Source organism: Heterocephalus glaber, unplaced genomic scaffold (genome assembly GCF_053883595.1).
Source record: "Heterocephalus glaber isolate CG9 unplaced genomic scaffold, H.glaber_assembly_v1.0 deba00001509, whole genome shotgun sequence".
Lineage (NCBI taxonomy): Eukaryota > Metazoa > Chordata > Mammalia > Rodentia > Bathyergidae > Heterocephalus > Heterocephalus glaber.
In genome coordinates this window covers 4290128-4307770 of record NW_028258325.1, presented here as the reverse complement: position 1 = coordinate 4307770, position 17643 = coordinate 4290128, and the positions used below count along the sequence as shown (strand labels likewise).

Here is a 17643-nt window from a genome sequence, read left to right as displayed (position 1 = left end):
TACCACTTCTTAGTGGCATCGGCCACATGTGCCAGGCACTATCTGAGGCCCTGGGGACAAACCATGAGCGGGATGGAGAGTCCCTGCCCACCTAGAATGCCTGCTTCGCAAGCTGAGATAGAATATAAAGGCATCAAATTTACAGGGATAAGAGAGGTCTTGGGCAGCCTTGAGTGTCAGAAGATAACCCCGGGCTGTAGGACCCAGAGCAGAGGTGACGCTGCCACTCAGTAGCTCTGCAGGACCCTCCCTCCCCTGTGCCCTGTACCTGCCAGCCTGGCCTGCTCCTCTTTCTGATCCTCGAATGCTCACAGCCCTCCTGGCCCCCGAGAAAGGGGCAGGGCCTCTTTTTTCCAATCCTAGTGATTGAACCCAGGGCCTTCATACTGAGAAACAGCCTCCCCGAGTTCTGGGGTTGCAGGCTTGTGTCATGGTACCCTTTGCCCCTTTTCAGCTCCACCACATGGCATGGACTCAAACAGCTATCGCGATGTGCAGTGTGGGTACTCTGCTTGTGTCCACTCGACAGGGACAAAACCAAGGCTCTTGTTCACCACTAGCCTGCCAGGACCACCCCAGGGCCTGGCACAGAAGGAAGCTTGGCAAAGACCTGCTGAAATGACTGATTGGTTACTGTTTTCAAAGTGCCGCACATGTGAACAAGCAACCCAGAGAAGGAATGAACAGAAGAGCCTCAGACAAGTGGCTTCATTCTCTCAGGCTTCGGGTTTTTACAGGAGAAATACAATCACCTCTCTGCAGAAGTTTGCAAAGAATACAAGAGACATGAACAGGTACTAAGAAAAATAAAAAATTTTAAAAGAGACAGGAGTCGTAACAAAAAAAAACACACATATGGTTGGCCCATGAAGAACTGCTCGATGCATGTACTTAAAAATCCGACTCAACAAACACTGCACACTTTCCTTATACAGAACAATCTAGAGATGGTTGAAGCAATGTTGGTAGCATCACGATGGTGACCAGCTTCCTTCAAGTAACAGGAAATACACACAGGTTTGGGCTGCTTCTTGTTCTTACTTTCTTTGCCTTTATCAGAAATCTAAGCTCTACCTTTATAAAGGGTTGTTCTCTCAGCAGAACAATGGAGTTGGAAGCACTCAGGTCTGGATGCAAGTCTGTTACCTCTTGTGAGACCTTAGGGGAAACCAGCAAGCCACACTGAACCTCAGCGTCCTGCTCTAAGAACGGCAGCTGGTGCAGGAAACTAATAAAAATCACAGGCGTGAGGGGCCAGGCCTCGGTCAGCCCCAAGCCCAGCCCGAGCTGGCCTGGCCGGAGCCACAGTGCTGTGAGCTTCCAGATCCCGCCAGTCTGCCCACCCACCAGCCTGCCGGCCCTGCCTCCCTTCTGGTCCCTGGCATCTGTTGGGTCCCAGCCCCCTCCATCATGACAATAGTCAAGGAGTCAGATAAAAATCAAAGCAAACAGTCTCCTTCAAACCCTCTCTGTAAGAAGCAGCCTATGAATAAATGATGCAGAAGCCAAATCAAGCTGTCCAAGGAACGCTGTTCAAGAAAAGTAAATCCAAAGAGAGAACAAAGGTACGGCACAGATCTACTCGGAAATGAGGTGACAGGCAAGTCACCTGATGGCATATTTAGAATCCCAGCCAAACCTCGAGTAGGAATTACAAACAGAATAAATGATGTGCTGGAGAAAAAGGCTATTTTCAGTGGGGAGACTATCAGGGATTTCCATGCATACTGGGCCCCTCACATTCTGAGTGATATTTTCTTTCTAGGCACTCCTAAGCCTGACTATAGGTAAGATAGAAAGATTAAAAGTAATTGAAAATGCTATGATTAAAAGAAAGAAAAGACCAGGTCCCTGCAACCAGCATCCAACCACCCTCTCTGATACTGAATTGGCATTCGATAAATATCAAATGCTGGGGTAAGGGTGAGTGGGGGAGGACGGAAAGCGAGGGAAAAGAAGGGATAAATTTAGCTCTCAAGCTGAACACTCTCAGGCCACGCCTGATAATCAATGTTACACACTCTTCAGGCAAAATCCGATCCGCTCCCAAGGAGAAATAAACACAAAACTCAAGGGCCGCGGTGCGATTGCAGTAATGGAATCTTCGTGAACATCAACATCTCTATTCCACTCAAGCATCACAACCAGCAAATTGCAGACCCTGCCTACAATTTCACGTAGCACAGGAACAAAGACTGGGCTTCTTGTACTCCATCACTTTTTAAAGCAAAAACAAACATGAGAGGATTAAGACTTTCCTATTTTAAAGCACCACTTAATGTGGTTGGAAGGTTACAGAGTGCTACCTGTTTACAAATTAAATATCCTGGTACTGATTACACAAATCAAATCCATCTCGCTCTGCTTTTCATTTTTGTGAGGTTTTCTTTGGGGGGACAACTCTTATCTGGAAACACTGCTAATTAGCTGTTCTCATCACATACGATACTAAGTGACATTCAGGAACCTCTGCCACGAACCTTCCTCCCTGGGGTTGAGGAAGGAGACAAGGCGGCAACTTTCAAATCGTCATTCTTGGCATTCTTTTCAGGGAATGAAGGGAAGAAGGGCACTGGGATGGCTGCCTGACGCTGAAACACCCAAGCTACACGTGAGAGTCAGACAGGACAAACCAGGCCCAACTCCCTTCACGCTGCAAGTTCGCTCCTGCACACAGTGGGCTCCAGGCCTAGGTCACAAAGGTACAGGGGAAGGAGGGCGCACCCTTCCCACGGGATGAGAATTCTTCCCAACAGGCACCACTCAGCTCCCAAAGGGGAATGAGGCGGACACAGTAGGGCTTTTCTCCCTGCCCTGTAAGTAGAAGAGCCAGGGCCGCCCGGGCTCTGTCTGGGGATCATCTCTACTTCCCAGGCCCAAGCAGACAGAATCGGCAGCTGCTCAATTTTGCTTCTAAGCCCTCCCATTTTCAGTACTGTTTTCTTTCCAGAAAATGTTTATTGGTGTGGGTTTGCCATACATAGTGATTACATTCACCATGGGGAGTGGTGCTGTGATCTTGGGAAAGACTAAAGGAAGCGCCAGTGGTCTGAATGCTTCCCTCAGTATCTGCCCATGTGACCCAGGCTCAGAGGCCCTAAGGATGCTTTTGCATCAAGTGTCTTTCACGTCATTATCTGCACAGCATCCCAAGAGGCAGGTTATGGACTCACCAGCGAAGAGGTGAGAAGCCTGAGGCCCAGAGGATCTTTGTTAAATCTAATGCGTTCAAACCTAATGAGGAAAAGAGTGCTTTGCATTCACCAGATGCGTAACAATGTAAAACCTCTTAGCCCTAACTGAACCACAAACTATTTGACTATCAAACACCAAAACTAAGATGCCCTTCCAAGAGCACCAAACTAAGTAGGGAGTCTGAAAGCAACCAGACACCTTTAAATGCACCACGAATATACAGCATTATTTTTAAAACATAAGGTATTGCAGGTTATCGGCATCATGGTGATTCTGAGTCCACAGAAATTGCTTCCCAGTGGGCAGTGAGTGAGTGAAGCTAAGCATCTTGAGCTAGAATCAGAAAGGTTTCCTATAAATAGGACCCAATTTCAGGTGTTCCCATGTGGCTCTGTTATTAACAGGCAGGACTCTCACAAGAAAGCAAGGAAAGTAAAAGTCAAAATAATCAATTACAATCAGATACGAGTTCGATTTGGAGGATGTGGAGCTCAGCTTGAAAAGATCTGAACTTCCTAGCTGGCTGGAAGAAGCCAGTATCATCCTCATCCTCAAGGTGTCAGCCCAGTTCTCACACACAATGCCTGCTACACAATCAAAAATACTCAGGCACATGAGAACAGAAGAAAACACAATAACAACTAAGAGGAACAAAAAAAAAGGGAAAAGAAAGGAGGACCAGATAACATTTTTAAAGACTTTAAAATAATTATACTTACTATGCTTGCTGAAACAAAGGTAAGAGAATCATAAAAGACAACTGGAGGGCCGGAGATTTAGCTCAGTGGTTCTGCTGCTTGCCTCATAAGCACAAGGACCCGAGTTCGATCCCCAGTACCAAAAAAAAAAAAAAAAAGACAACTAGAAACTGCAGAAAGGAAACATATGCACCAGTCATCTGCAAATATTTGTCAAAAGGAAAGAAGGGAAGGCCAGGTTGGGGGACCTCATCTGGTGATATAAGTTAGGAGGCTAGACTTAGGTGCCCGTAGAAGAAGTCCTGGGCTGTGTGGCATCCTCAGAGCCTTGATTCTGGAGCTGTACTGCCCGCTGTGAGCCCCAAGCCTGCATCCACTGGCCTGTGCCCTTGAGCAAATTGCTCACCCTCTCTCAAGTCCTCATCTGTACGATGTAAAAACAATACTGACTTCCTAGGATTACTAAGAGGATTCTTAAAATTGCTGTCTGGCATGAAGTTCTATTGTACATATGCACTACGATGTAATTCTCCATTAACAAAACAAAAAGAACTGAGTTCAAAGGATCACAACACATGGTCTGGCCTCTCCTCCCTTTTTTCTAGACTCCTCAATGACATTCAGCCACTCACATGTCATCAATTGTATCTAGCTTGTTTACATCCTTCCCTCTGTCCTTCCTGCCCTCACCCTGAGAAGGCTTTTCTCGCTTAATGCGCTCAGAAAGCTTCTCCTCACCCTGCTCTGCTGCTGGTGGGAGCGTAGACTGGTGCAACCACTGTGGGAATCAGTAAGGAGATACCTCAAAGAACTAGGACTGGAAGTCCCATTTGACCCAGCTATTCCCCTGTGGGAATCTTGCCCAAAGAATTAAAAGAATCATACCACAGTGATATATGTGCGCCCATGTTCATAGCAACACAATTTGTAATAGCTAAAACTTGGAAGCAGCCCAAGTGCCCATCAACTGGAGACTGGATAAAGAAAATGTGGTGTGTTTTTTTTTATAAAATGGAGTACTACTCAGCCATAAAAAATGAGAAATTAGAGACATTTATAGCTAAATGGATGCACACTGAGGTGATACTCTTAAGTGAAATCAATAGGGCACACATGTGTAAATACCAAATAGTTTCTCTAGTGTGAGAAACTGAAAGTGTAAATAAGGACTAAAAGGTATAATAGATAATGTGAAATAGGAAGAAAAGGGGCAAAGGGGAAGGGGAAGTGGGAGGGGTAGGGGAAAGGAAAGAAGGGAAAGGAATTAATATGAGAAAATGAAAAAATGGAAACAAAAAAAATGGTTCTTAGGGGTGTTGCCATCTGTTACAAGGCAGAAATAAACTTCCAAACAGCAGCTTTAAAACAAAAAGAAAGAAAGCTTCTCCTCTCCTCCACCAATAGGAATTAGTTACACCAACCGCTCCCCTGGGAAACATTGTCTATGACCCCCAGAAGTAACGACTTCCTCTCTGGCCCTCGCCAGCCCTTACCTTCCTGTTAGCAAACTGTATGACTGCATCTGTTACACATCTGTCTTCCCCAACACACTGCACCACCTTACAGCACTAGCTGTGTCTTACAGGTCCTTTGACTAAATGCCAAGCTAGTATTCAATGCGTAGCAATTGTTGGATTATGGCTACTGAATGATGAATGAATGATGAGCCAAATGAAGGTTCATCTCCTCCATCAAACCACAGTGAGACTGAGAAGCTTACTCTTCCAAGGCCTGCAGCATACTCCCGGGGTCCTCGGATGTGAGGATGTCGATCATTTGGTCGTTAAGGGAGAGGTCCTCACTGATACCATCGGCTGAGGCGAATGGCAAGGGCTCCAGCTTGCTCTCAGGATGCTGCGTCTGGAGGAGAATTGCAGAAATGACAGCTGAGCAGGCCCTCTTGGGGTGCCACGCACTGGGACAGGAGGGAGGCCAGGTCTGCAGGCAGAGGACCTGGCCAGCCTGCCACACTGGGGACTCCTAGAATGCCAGATGGAGTCCCACAGGCCACTGCGTTTCCCTGGGGCCATAGCTGCAACAGCCCTATTCAAGGGCACTGTGGGGATAAAGCAAAGCAATGATGAAAGAGCCTTTCAACCTGCAGAGACCTACAGAAACATTTCACCACCATCATCATCACGTAACTGGCTTGATGCACCTCAACACCACGGATCTGGCTGGTTTCTAATTGAAACACAGGATTAGGACAGCAAAATGACATCAAAGAAAATTAAGCCCAATTTTCTTATTGGATAGATGGGATCTCTGCTTTTTTCTCCAAGATCATTAATTCTGCAGAAATGGCTGACAGTTACAGCCCACATTTAAGAATTCTTGTTCCTGTACCATGTAGCACTGGGGGAGCTTTGTATGTTTTATACCATGAAACTGCCACAAAAAGCATTGGTGTCCTCAGTTTGCATATGAAGAGACCGAGGCTCAGAGCAGTGCAATAATATGCTGCAGCTCACACAGCTCAGAAGGAGCCAGGCTTATATTCTCCCGAGTTGCTCTGACTTGGAAGCTCGCTTCCGTTTTATAGCACATGGTCTCATCGGCTGGCACCATGCTGGCAAGAAGGAAAGAGAGAGAGAGAGAGAGAGAGAGAGGAAGAAAGGAAGGAAGGAAGGAGGAAGGAAGGAAGGAAGGAAGGAAGAAAGAAAGAAAGAAAGAAAGAAAGAAAGAAAGAAAGAAAGAAAGAAAGAAAGAAAGAAAGAAGGAAATGTGCACAACTTCATTCTGCAACGCCAGGGGAAAAATACTTCGAGGGTCTGGGGCCTTCATCACGTTCACCCTCTGTGCAGTTGTCCTCCCGATGTTGCAACAATTTGCCTTTAATCTCCAGGAAATAAATCCTGCCCCTGTCGCAGCAGCAGGGCGCGTCTGTCCCCTGATGGATGACAGCCTGGGGGAATGCACACAGGCAGTTTTCTTCTCCTCGCTCTCTCTCGCCAAGGAGACAGAGGGCTGGATGCACTCTGAAATGGCAACCTCTCCTTCACCCCCAGCAGGCAGGAACAGAGCCAGCAAGGGGCCCCGCGGTGGGGACAAGACTTCTGCCTCTGAAGAGATGGGGTCCCCAGAAGCCGGGTCCCACCCTGGCTTGGCTGCCTGACTTCAGGGCCCACAGTGTTCTCCACAGAGCAAGAGGGGATGGATGGCAGGTGCTCCGCTCCAGGTGTGGGACCTGTGAGTGACACTGAGTCACAGTGGCTCCGACCCTCAATGGCCCTGCAGCAACGGACCCACCTACCAAGGATGCTCCTGAGGAAGGAAGGGAGCCCCAGTGGCCCTCAGGCAGCCCCATTGCTGTCCCTCCACCCAGCAACTGGAAGAGTGCTCAGTTACACTATCCCTATGCAGGGTCCTTCAAGCACAGCTCCTCCAGGCAAGGGGACCACAGCAGGCCAGTGGGCCTCTGCCACCCCTCCAACAACTGCTGAGCACCACTCAGCAAACTCCCCGCTGGCATCTGCATCCCTTCCCAAAGGGTGACGCTGGCCTTCACACCCCAGGCCAAGGCATGGTGTCGCCCCTCCTCCTGGCCTCCCCTGCCCCGAACATCCTCAACCAGTGACTAATGGATCTTGGTGGGTGTCACCCCAGCCCCACCATGCCTCAGGCGAAGTGCTTGGTTCTGGTTCTGCACCCTTCCCAGTGCCCCCAGGCAGGACTCAGCCCCAGGCACTGGTGCTCACAAGTCTCCCTCGGTTCACTTCCTCACCCCTACCATTATTTCTGGGGGCCACTTCCCACGCAACCTACCAGAAACTGAAACGTGTCTCAGGATGTGCTTCTGCAGGAACCCAGACAAAGGGATGGAGGGGTACAGAGTCAGAGCTGGTGCATTCCGGCAAGTGCTGCTGGAGCCCACAGAAGCTGGGGGAACCCAGAGAGACCCGCTACCCTGCCAGGAAGTGGCCAACGATGGCTTCCGGGGAAGGAGATGCCAGAGTTTAGACAAAGATGGGTAAGAAGTGCGCCAGTCTGGGGAGGGAGGAGAAGCACACGAGTGTGGGGAGTGCCCTTGGGGACACTGAGTCATGGGCATGGCAGCAAGCGATGTGACATGAAGAAGAACAGGAGAGGTAGCAGAAGCCAGGCTGAGGAGGCTGGGTTTCCCTGAGGATGGCAGTGGTGTGGAATGGGGCCTGAACTGGGCAGCAAGAATCTACCTGCCCTACAGCTGGGTGCTTGAGTGTGGGGACCTCACAGCCATCCACTAGTGAAAAATCACTCAGCAGGGGAGGGCAAGTACAGAATTAACCAAAGTGTCCATCAAAGATGAAGAGAAAGGGCCGGGGACTTAGCTCAGTGGTTTGGCCGCCTGCTGGGCAAGCTCAAGGACCTGAGTTCGATCCCCCGTACCAAAAAAAAAAAAAAAAAAAAAAAATGAAGACAAAGAAAATGGGACACGTACACACAGTGGAATACTGTGTTCTCTGCAAAAAGACCACAGGCTGTCACGAGGTGGATGAGCTGGACAACGTTATGTGGAGTGAAATAAGCCAGGCACAGAGGGACAAGGGCCGCGTGATCTCGCTCAGATGCGGAGCCCACCCTCACTTCAGGACCTGGGCTGGGAAAGTGGCCAGCGGGCACAGTGTCACAGCCGGGTGAGAGGAGTGGGCGAGGACAGTCGGTAAGGACATGCTATGCATTCCCAAGCAGAAGGGAGGACGCTGAACATGAAGACAATGCCAGCAAGAAGAAACCGTGAACGTTGGATACCTGCGCTCACAACTCTGGTTGATCATCACAGCACACACCTGCATCAAAATACACCGCTGTGCCCTGGAAGCTTGTGCATTGTTTGTTAATTAAAAACAGAGCCTGAAGGAGAATCCCGCAGAGAGCTTTTGAAAAGGACTCATGGTGAGAGCACCCAGGAGGAGCCCCTCAGTCTCTGGAGGGGTCCGAGTGTCGGCATCTGTCCTCAGATCACTGTCAGGCTGGGATGAATGTCCACCCTGAACCTCCCCGGGGAGCTTCGATGCCTTGAGAGGAGGACTCACCTGGTGTCCGGCAAGCAGGCTTCCAGGCAGACACCAATAACGCGCCAGGAAGAAAAGGGCCACCCAGCTCAGCACCAAGGAGATGAGGAAGGCAATGAAGAATCCTGCTGCATGGAGACCGTGGTGCGGGAGGACCTGCAGGGGCAGCAGGGAGACAGAGAGTCACACGTGGTCACACGGCCCCTCTCCCAGGTCAAGCGGATGGCCAAGAGGCTTTGCAAAACACACAGGGGCTAGAGAGACCATCAGGGTCTGGACTGAGCTCTACCAGAGACCAGCTGGTCGCCCTGAGGCCTCAATGGCTCTCTCTGAGCCTGAGCTGCCCGGTGGGGTCCAAAGGGGCAGGCAAGGGCTGATCAGCGGGGGCACATGGCAGAGCCACCCAGCCCCACAGCTGGCACATCACACACTGAGCGTGTTAAGTTCCCATATCGAATATGCGCCAAATCTGAGGCAGGCCAGGATGAGATGAGGCTGTCCCCAGGAGGACTTCCCATCACAGGCCCAGAGGAGGAGGCAGGCAGCGTCCCAGGCAACTCTGCAGCCTGACAGGGTGGGCAGGAGGTCACTCACAGGCTGAGTATGGCTGGTGGGTGAGGAGCTGCATCACCCAGATCCCCTTCCAGGAAGGACTGGGTCCCCAGATATGGGCAGATGGCACCGTGGCAACCTCCAGGTTCCAGGGCAAAATCAGCAGCAGCAGGGAGAGCCACTGCATTTGACGTCATGCCCTGCCCGGGACAGCCGACATCAGGTGGCAGAGCACAGCAGGGGCCTGACGACAGCCATCCCAGCCTTACGGTCACCGTGATGGGCAGCACCTGGCCCCGGGGTTCCAGCCAGGGTGGCTGAGCTCTGCTGGCCAGATCACAACCCATGCTTTTCCTGCATCCAGTCCTGGTCTTCCCCTGCACCCTCACAGGAGGCACTGACTGTCAGGTCCCGAGATCACCCACAGGTTTGACGACTCACTGTGTGGGCTCACCATGGTCCTGTTCACAGAAGGTCACAGCACGAAGATGCCCAGCAAAACCAGACAGGGGAGGAGAAGCATCGGGCAAAGCCCTGTGAGGCCACAGCTTCCCAGGTCCCTCCAGGGAGCACACAGGACCCGCCCAGACCACCAAGTACGCACTGTGACAATGCATATGAAACACGAGGAGACTCAGAGCCCAGGTCTAAGCTCAGCGCTGACCCCTCCGGCCCCTCTGCAGGTGCTTACAAGAGTCCAGACCCCCAGAGGAAGGCAAGTGTACAGCGTAAATAAGGTTTCTTTGTAAAACTGGTTTAGTCACCGTGAGCAGGACTGATCAGCTTGGGGAGTGGGAAGATCCTGCGATCCCAGGTCTCAGAGGCCAGCCCAGAACACCTTGCACACTGGCTTCCTAAGGACAGTGGTCTCAGGCCCGCTAAGTTCACATTTTTCTGCTCATGGCAAACATACCATACCCATCTCTGTCTCCATAGCTGCTTCCAGAGAAGCCAGTCTGGGACAGCAGGTTTAATTCACAGCAGCCACAGAGGAGGGCAACATTTATCGCTTAGAAGCCAGAAGGCAACTAACCTGTCCCTCGTCCCTGTGGCCACAGTGCAGGGGACAGTCAAGGTTAAATCTTCCCACACACCAACAAGCCCAACCCAACCTTGCAGACCGTGAAGCTAAGTTAGGCCAAACAGCGGCTCCCTTCCAGATGTCCGTGGGGCGTGAATGAAACCAGGATGGCATGCACATCATGCCGAGGAGGACTGGACTTTGTCACACCGATGGGCAGGAGCCAAACCTGCTTCCTGCTCTGCCCTCTTGAATCTTGCCTTTTGATTAGCACCAAAATGAAATGCAGGTCCTCCGTTTGTGCTGGAAATATTACTCTGAGCCCTGAGCCTGAGTCAGCCCTGTGCTAACTGCGCATCTACCCGACAAGAAAAAGATCAATAACTGGGTAAGAACAACACTGCATGGGGATGAGGTTAAAATGTTGACAGGATGGAGACAAAGTCTCTAAAGAGAACAGACACTGGGGGCAGCAGTCTGTATCCAAGGCTCGATCTCTCCAAGGAGGCAGCAACCTGCTTTTCCAGGGTGAGGAAGGAGGTGGGGCTAAAGGGAATTAAGATTGTGAGCGCCTACAACACGCCACACTCTGCGGGAGGTGTATATGTGAGCTTAACGGTGCCCTGCAAAGAGACACGCTAAAGTCCTAGCCTGCAGTACCACCAATGTGACCTTATTGGGAAATACAGTCTTTGTTGACATAATCGAATTAAGATGAGGTGGCACTGGGTTGCGGTGGCCCTAATCCAACGAACGTGTCCTCATAAGGAGAGGATGATTTAGAGGCAGGGGGCACACAGAGGAAACACAGCCCTAAAAGATGGGGGCAGAGATTAGAGTCGTGCAGCTGAAGGCCCAGGGTTTCTCAAGCCGAGAGGCTGGGAATACACAAGGAAGGATGGCTCTTAGAACCTTCAGCTGGAATGTGGACCTGCCAGCCCCAGGATTGTGAGAGAATAAACTTCTATGTGCTCAGGCACCAAGCTCACAGTGATTCACTACGGCAGCCTGAGGGCACCGATACAGCACATTATACTTCACCTCCCAGAATCTTCAGCAGCCCCCAGTCTACCGATAGACAAATCGGGGTGCAGAGATTAATAATTAGTATCTACAGCTGAGAAATGACAGCCTTAGCTGTGCTGGACTCCAATGTCTGCAGTCTTCCCACCAGATCACATTACCTTCTGTCTAGGAGGTTGTGGACTTTTCTAAAACATTCTTAGTCCCAACTTCCTACTCCCTGGTAGAAAGTATAGTACTTGCCTGACTGATGAGAACAGAAGCAAAGACTGAGACAGAATTACATGTGGCCAAGGTACTGCAGAAGGCAGCAAAAGAAGTCCCAAACACATTCATCCCACCACCACCTCTGAATCTGTCTCTTGAGATCTGACTTCCTTTGGTCATGTGCATGGCCAAGAGGATTTGAAAAGTAGGACACTGTGGGCCATTCCACAGAGCAGGATCTAGCTTAGTTAGCAGCACAGTCACAGGAGTGATGCTCATATCTAGAAAGACCAAGGCCAGCTCTGGGAATGCCACCAGCCCTTTTATCTTGCAATTCTTCCTGATACCAAGTACAGGCAAACATGGATGAAGCCCGCCTCTTTGGAGCAAGCCCACTCCAACCACACATTCTTCAGTCATTTGTGGTGCTATATTACACAAGGGCCTGCTTCCTGCATGCCCACAACACCTCAATTCTTCAACATCCTCTGTGAAGATGGTCAAAGAAGAGTAAGATTTCATGATGCAGCTTTCTGGGAAGAAGCTTCATACGCCACTAATTACCATTACCACCATCATCATTCTCACTATCACCATCAATACCACCATTATCACCATTATCTCCATCACCACCACCATAACCATCATCACCGAAATCATTATCATCACCATCACCACTGTCGTATCTAGATGTCCCTCCAAAGTCCCACACGTGGGGCTGTTTAGAGGTGGCTGGATCTAGTGTGCGTGAATATGGATTAAAGGTGTGTGATACCTAAATTACTCCACTGACTGGCTTAGCATAATTCTGGGTGTGGATAATGGGAGGTTCTGATCAATAGACTTGTAGCTTGAAAGGAATAAAAGGGAAAGGGATATTCACTGCTCACTGCCTCCTGCCTGCTCTGCCATGGACTGTTTCTCCTCCACCAGGCCCCTCTGCCAGGCCACCCTGCCTTGGAGTCAGGCAACTATGGACTGAAACCGCTACACATCATGAGCTAAAATAAAGCCTTCCTCCTTTTACTTATGGGCATCATGTATTTTGTCCCAGCAAAGAGAAAGTAACTAAGACAACCACCATCATCTCCACCATCATTGTCATCACATCACCAACATCACCACCACCATTGATTAGATGACACCAAGCTTGTTTCCATGTTTTACATATTTTAAGCCCTACAATGGTAGTGTGAGGTGGGCAGTATTTCAATCCCAATGTTATAAATTATGGCAAAGTACAAATAAGTAAATGACCCAAGTCCCAGATTCACACCCAGGATTCCAGTGACCTTCATAACTACAGCTGCCACTCTAGGGTCAAGCTGCACCTAGGCCTCTCCTAGGGGCCCTGGGTCAGGTCACTAGGGGCTGTATTACTATTATATGTTGGTTCCCCCTCTGAATATGTAGTTTGCCTTTCTGGGAATTAGTAAGTTAGCAGGGAAGGATTTTTAATTCATGTCTCTAGTCAAAAACCATTACAATCTCTTTTTTTTTTGGTACCGGGGATCGAACTCAGGTCCTTGCGCTTGCACAGCAGGCGGCGAAACCACTGAGCTAAATCCCTGGCCCCCATTATAATCTCTTTATAATCATCCCTAACCATCAGCACCTTTATTTAATTTCTTTACGGACCAGGCTTTATTCACTTTTTATCTTTCAAATATTTCAGAATATTCAGAATTCTCTGCCCATTTCGCATGTACAGAGACAGAACTCCGCTACAGTTCAACTTGCATGAAACTCTACTTAAATGGCTATGTCACAGCAGGTTTCCAGGTGTGACCCAGACGGTGGATGTGGTGATAAACTTTCCTGATCAGGCCTAGGTAATTCCCCAAGATGATGAGCCTTGTTGTGGGCCATAGAAGGAAAGAGGGAAGTGGCCCTGCTCTGAGGAGGAATGCATGGTATGTGGACACCAGGGGCCAGTGTGCCTAGCCCAGCCTGGGAAGCTGGTAGACTGAGGGGGGAAGTCCTATCTCAGCTCAAAGGACCAAAGGACGCTTCCCACAAGGTGGCCTGGTGCGCGTGGAGAATAAGTCAGGGAGAGGGAGTCACAGGAAGGACCTACAGTTGCCAAGAGAAGCAGCCTGGGGCCCAGACGCCTTTGAGAGCAGGTTTGAGATTCACCACATCATCCCAAGGACCTAGGAGGAAGGGGTGGCAGTTTCAAGCAGAAAGACACACGGCCAGATCAGCCGGGTAGGACGACTCTGGCTGCTGCATGGCCTCAGTGGGGAGAAGGTAAGGAATGATGGGTGAGAAATGAGGTTGCGGACACAGCAGGAAGTGAAGACCTCGGACTCTGACCCTAGCTGAGAGGTCAACTCCAGCTCTGCCCCAACCACACTGCAGGATGCTGGCCTCCCCCTCCCTGAGCTCCAGGTGCCTCATCTGTAAAACAAGAACTAAAGTAGCACCTGTGGCTCCTCAACACCTTACAAACCAAACTGCCATGCACCTGAAACTTCATTTCCGAGTACGCACTGAAAAGGTTCGGAAGCAGGTGTTCCCACAAAACCTGCACCCAAATCTTCTCAGTAGAACCATTCATAAGAGCAGACAGGGTGGAGGAGCATCCTGATAAATAGTGAAATAACAAAATGCTGCACAGCCACACCATGGAATACTCAGCCAACGAGGGAAAGATGATCTGATGTGAGCCACACCAGGCAGGAACACAAAACAGAGTAGTAACCTGAAGAAGCCGGTCTCTTCAAAAGGTGCACATTCATGGGCAATGTCCAGGTCAGCAAATCCAGAGAGAAGGAAGGGTGGGATGGGAGGCAGCACACAAAGGGCACCGTGTTTCCTCTTGCGGTGGCAAGACAGCATTGTGAACGTGTGATTTGCCACACACGCATACGTGCACACATGGTGTCGCTGTTACACCACAAAGCACATTGAGATGGGTCAGTACATGTGAGCTACAGCTACTTTTAGGCCGGAGGGAAGGGCAGAGTGAGGGGACAGTGATGGTGTGACAGAATGGGCATGTGGGATACCTGAGACGGGAGCAGGCAGTGGCCCTGAAGGTCTTTGGGGTCACCACTGCAGGGACAAGCACTGGAATTGAAGTTGTGCGGAGCACAAGGATCAGCCCCAAATTAATCATAGCTCTGAGATTCTCCCCAAAATGCTGCAGCCCAATTCCATCACAACCCATTCAAAGCATGGATTCCAAAGAGCATGTCTGCCTTACACAGCACTGTCTCAGGAATAAAGAAAGAGGTGGCTATCCCCAATTCCCACCCCCACAATTCTCGCTAACTTTCCTTCTGTCTCCTGAGAAGAATCATCCGTTATCGCCACCCCTTTAATCACACATTAGCTGGGGCAGATGCCTTTGATGAATTCTATCGCTGCATTTAGGAAGAGTGATGCTGGAAAAAAAGGCCTTTCAAAAGAGATGCTTAAAGGCTGAGAATCCAACAGCAAGTTCCAAAGACAGGCTGAAGAATTGTTTATAGAGTTTGGCTTCAGTTATGTAATAATATATTCATAGCCTCGCAGAGGCAAGAGGCTAACATCTTAGCAAGGGTTCTCTCTGGTGGTAGGAATGTTATTTTACTCTTCCAGCTTTTCTGTTTGTGGACAGGTACAAAGGAGATGTCAAAGGTCCACCATGGGCATGCATTAAATCCTGGCCACTACCCTCCACAGCCCAGACCACAGTTTGGAGGCAATGGGGAACCATACAGAATGATTTTCCTGGAAGACATTTTAAGAGAAACTTTGTTGAAATCCTTTGCTTTGAGCTGAAGATCCAAGGAGCAGAGGACATTGGTGGCTTGCTAATCCTTGTCCCATAGCCCAAGTGCACAAACTTTCATCCTTTAGGTGACAGTCCTGGGAAAAGAGAGAACTTGGTGGCAATCACAGGTAAGGACACTTCTTGACAATCTTTACTAACTCATCCATTCAGTGACTAGAACTTGGTTAGAGAAAAAAGTGCACACAGCAGGACTCCCTCCCTCAGGGTGGCTCTGAGCGTCAGAACCTTGGCCAGTTCCCAGGTTTGTACTTAGAATGACGAAGTGGGAATAGATCATCTTTAAGGTCTTGTCCAGCCCAGAACTTCCCTTGTGATGCCAACACACACAACTTAAGTGTCATCCAGAGGAATAACCTCACTGCTACAGAGTGACAAGGCTTAGCAGGTGGTGCCGTGCCATGGAGCCCAGCAAGGCAGGCAACCAACTCACGCAGGCAGCTACAGAATCGGAGGTGGAGATGCCTCTCGGGGTCTTGCAGGATGTTTATGAGTTGTCCACAGCACAAGTAAGAAGAGACCAAAACCAAAAAGATGAGGAAAACCAATGTCCCCGTGGCCCCAGGAGGAAGTCCTGAATGGGGGCCCCTCAGAGGCAGGAAGTGGGAGGCTCATGCAGGAAGGAAGAGCACTTTAGTGCGGACCTTGGGCTGTCGGGAGCACATGGAGAGCACATCTGGGAAGTGGGCGGGACAATACCTGGTGGGCACAGAGAAGCTGTAATACGAGATTCCTTGCACACCCCGAGTCCTCTGACTTCAACTCAAAGCCAAATGATTTTGCCAACCGTTCTATCTTCCCTCTGCCGAACTTCAAGGGCACCTGGTAAAATCTTCTATGTGTGAAATTCTCATATTGTAGATGCTATCTATTGAGGGATTCCTTTCTCATTAATTAACACATGTTCTTTACATATGAAAGACATTAATCTTCTGTTTCTTTCATATACTATACTTTCCCAAGTTCCTCATTTATCTTTCTTGCATTGTTTCTAAATGTAAAGTTTCCAAATATTTCTATATTCAAACCCATGGTTTTCTTCTTGCCCAATTTTTATTTTTTACAAATTGTTTTATCTATTTAGACTTGAATCTGATTATTTTATTTTTCCTTACAAAAGACCCACTCATTTGCCCCCAAGTTCATGTAGGACAGTTTTCTCCCAGTCATTTAACGCACCATTTTGTCACAATACACACGGGCAGATACTCTCTTTCGCTCCATTGGCCTGCCTTCTTGCAGCAGCTGTATGCTGCAATACTGTAGTTCGGTGACATATTTAACATCTGCGGGGGCAAATCTTCCCACCTACTCATTCTCAAAATCCCCCCATCGAGTTTCATAAATGCGTATTTTCAGGTGAAACTTGACTCGATCACATTCCCCCCAAAGGCACATTAGAACTATTGTTGGAATCGGGTGCCATAACAACGGGTGTGGGCTCTCGTCTGATGAGACCCGAGATGCTGGGGGCAGAGAATGCAACCTGCTGTCCTGGCCAGCCCCCTTCACAGGTGCACCTGATGAACCCCAGGGATTGCAGGGGGCGCTGCAGCCATCTGAGACCTGCATGGGGCCTGGCACAGTGTGACGTCTTTGCTCTCACAGGTGCTACTCATCCAGCAGGCAGAGAGGGGCAGATGACTTCCTGAGAGGGAATGGAAAGAAACTCCTGAAAGCCTCAGGTTCTGTGACTAACAGGTGTCAGTCTCAGCTTCAGGAAAGTAACAGGAAGTGAAGGAAATGACGGGGTTGCTTTCATGCACTACAAAGTGGGCGACTTCGCATGTTTCCTGTGTTTTTAACTGTGAGAGGGAAATTTCAGGGAAGCTGTGGCCCACATTGGTGGCCCCTCCTACTCATCACCTTTCGTCTGACAGCTCTGCATCACTGTGAAGGAAGACCTGAGAAAGACAACTTAAAGGAGGAAAGGTTTATTTTGGCTCACAGCATGAGCCATGGTTTCAGTCCACAGTCAGCTGGCTCCTGCCTTGAGGCCTGGGGTGAGGGAAGAACATCGCGGTGGAAGGGTGTCGGGGAGGAGAGCTGCTCACCTCACACAGCCAGGAGGCAGAGAGGAAGGCAGTGTCCCCAAGGTCATGCCCCTCATGACCCAGTCCCTTCCCCCAGGCCCCGCCTCCTGTTTCCATCACCTCCCAATAACACCATCCATCA

At 49.7% G+C, this 17643-nt stretch overlaps 1 protein-coding gene across 5 annotated transcripts in view; it reads right to left on the bottom strand.

The window, feature by feature from the left end:
* Positions 1-17643, bottom strand: part of Evc2 (EvC ciliary complex subunit 2) — a 104542-nt gene that overhangs the window by 63489 nt on the left and 23410 nt on the right. For all 5 annotated transcript variants that reach the window (XM_087187305.1, XM_087187306.1, XM_087187304.1 and 2 more), the window contains 2 exons: positions 8909-9043; positions 5614-5753 (listed from right to left, as the gene is read on the bottom strand). In XM_087187305.1, the coding sequence (XP_087043431.1) occupies positions 5614-5753; positions 8909-9043 (275 nt within the window). The remainder of the gene's footprint in view (positions 1-5613; positions 5754-8908; positions 9044-17643) is intronic.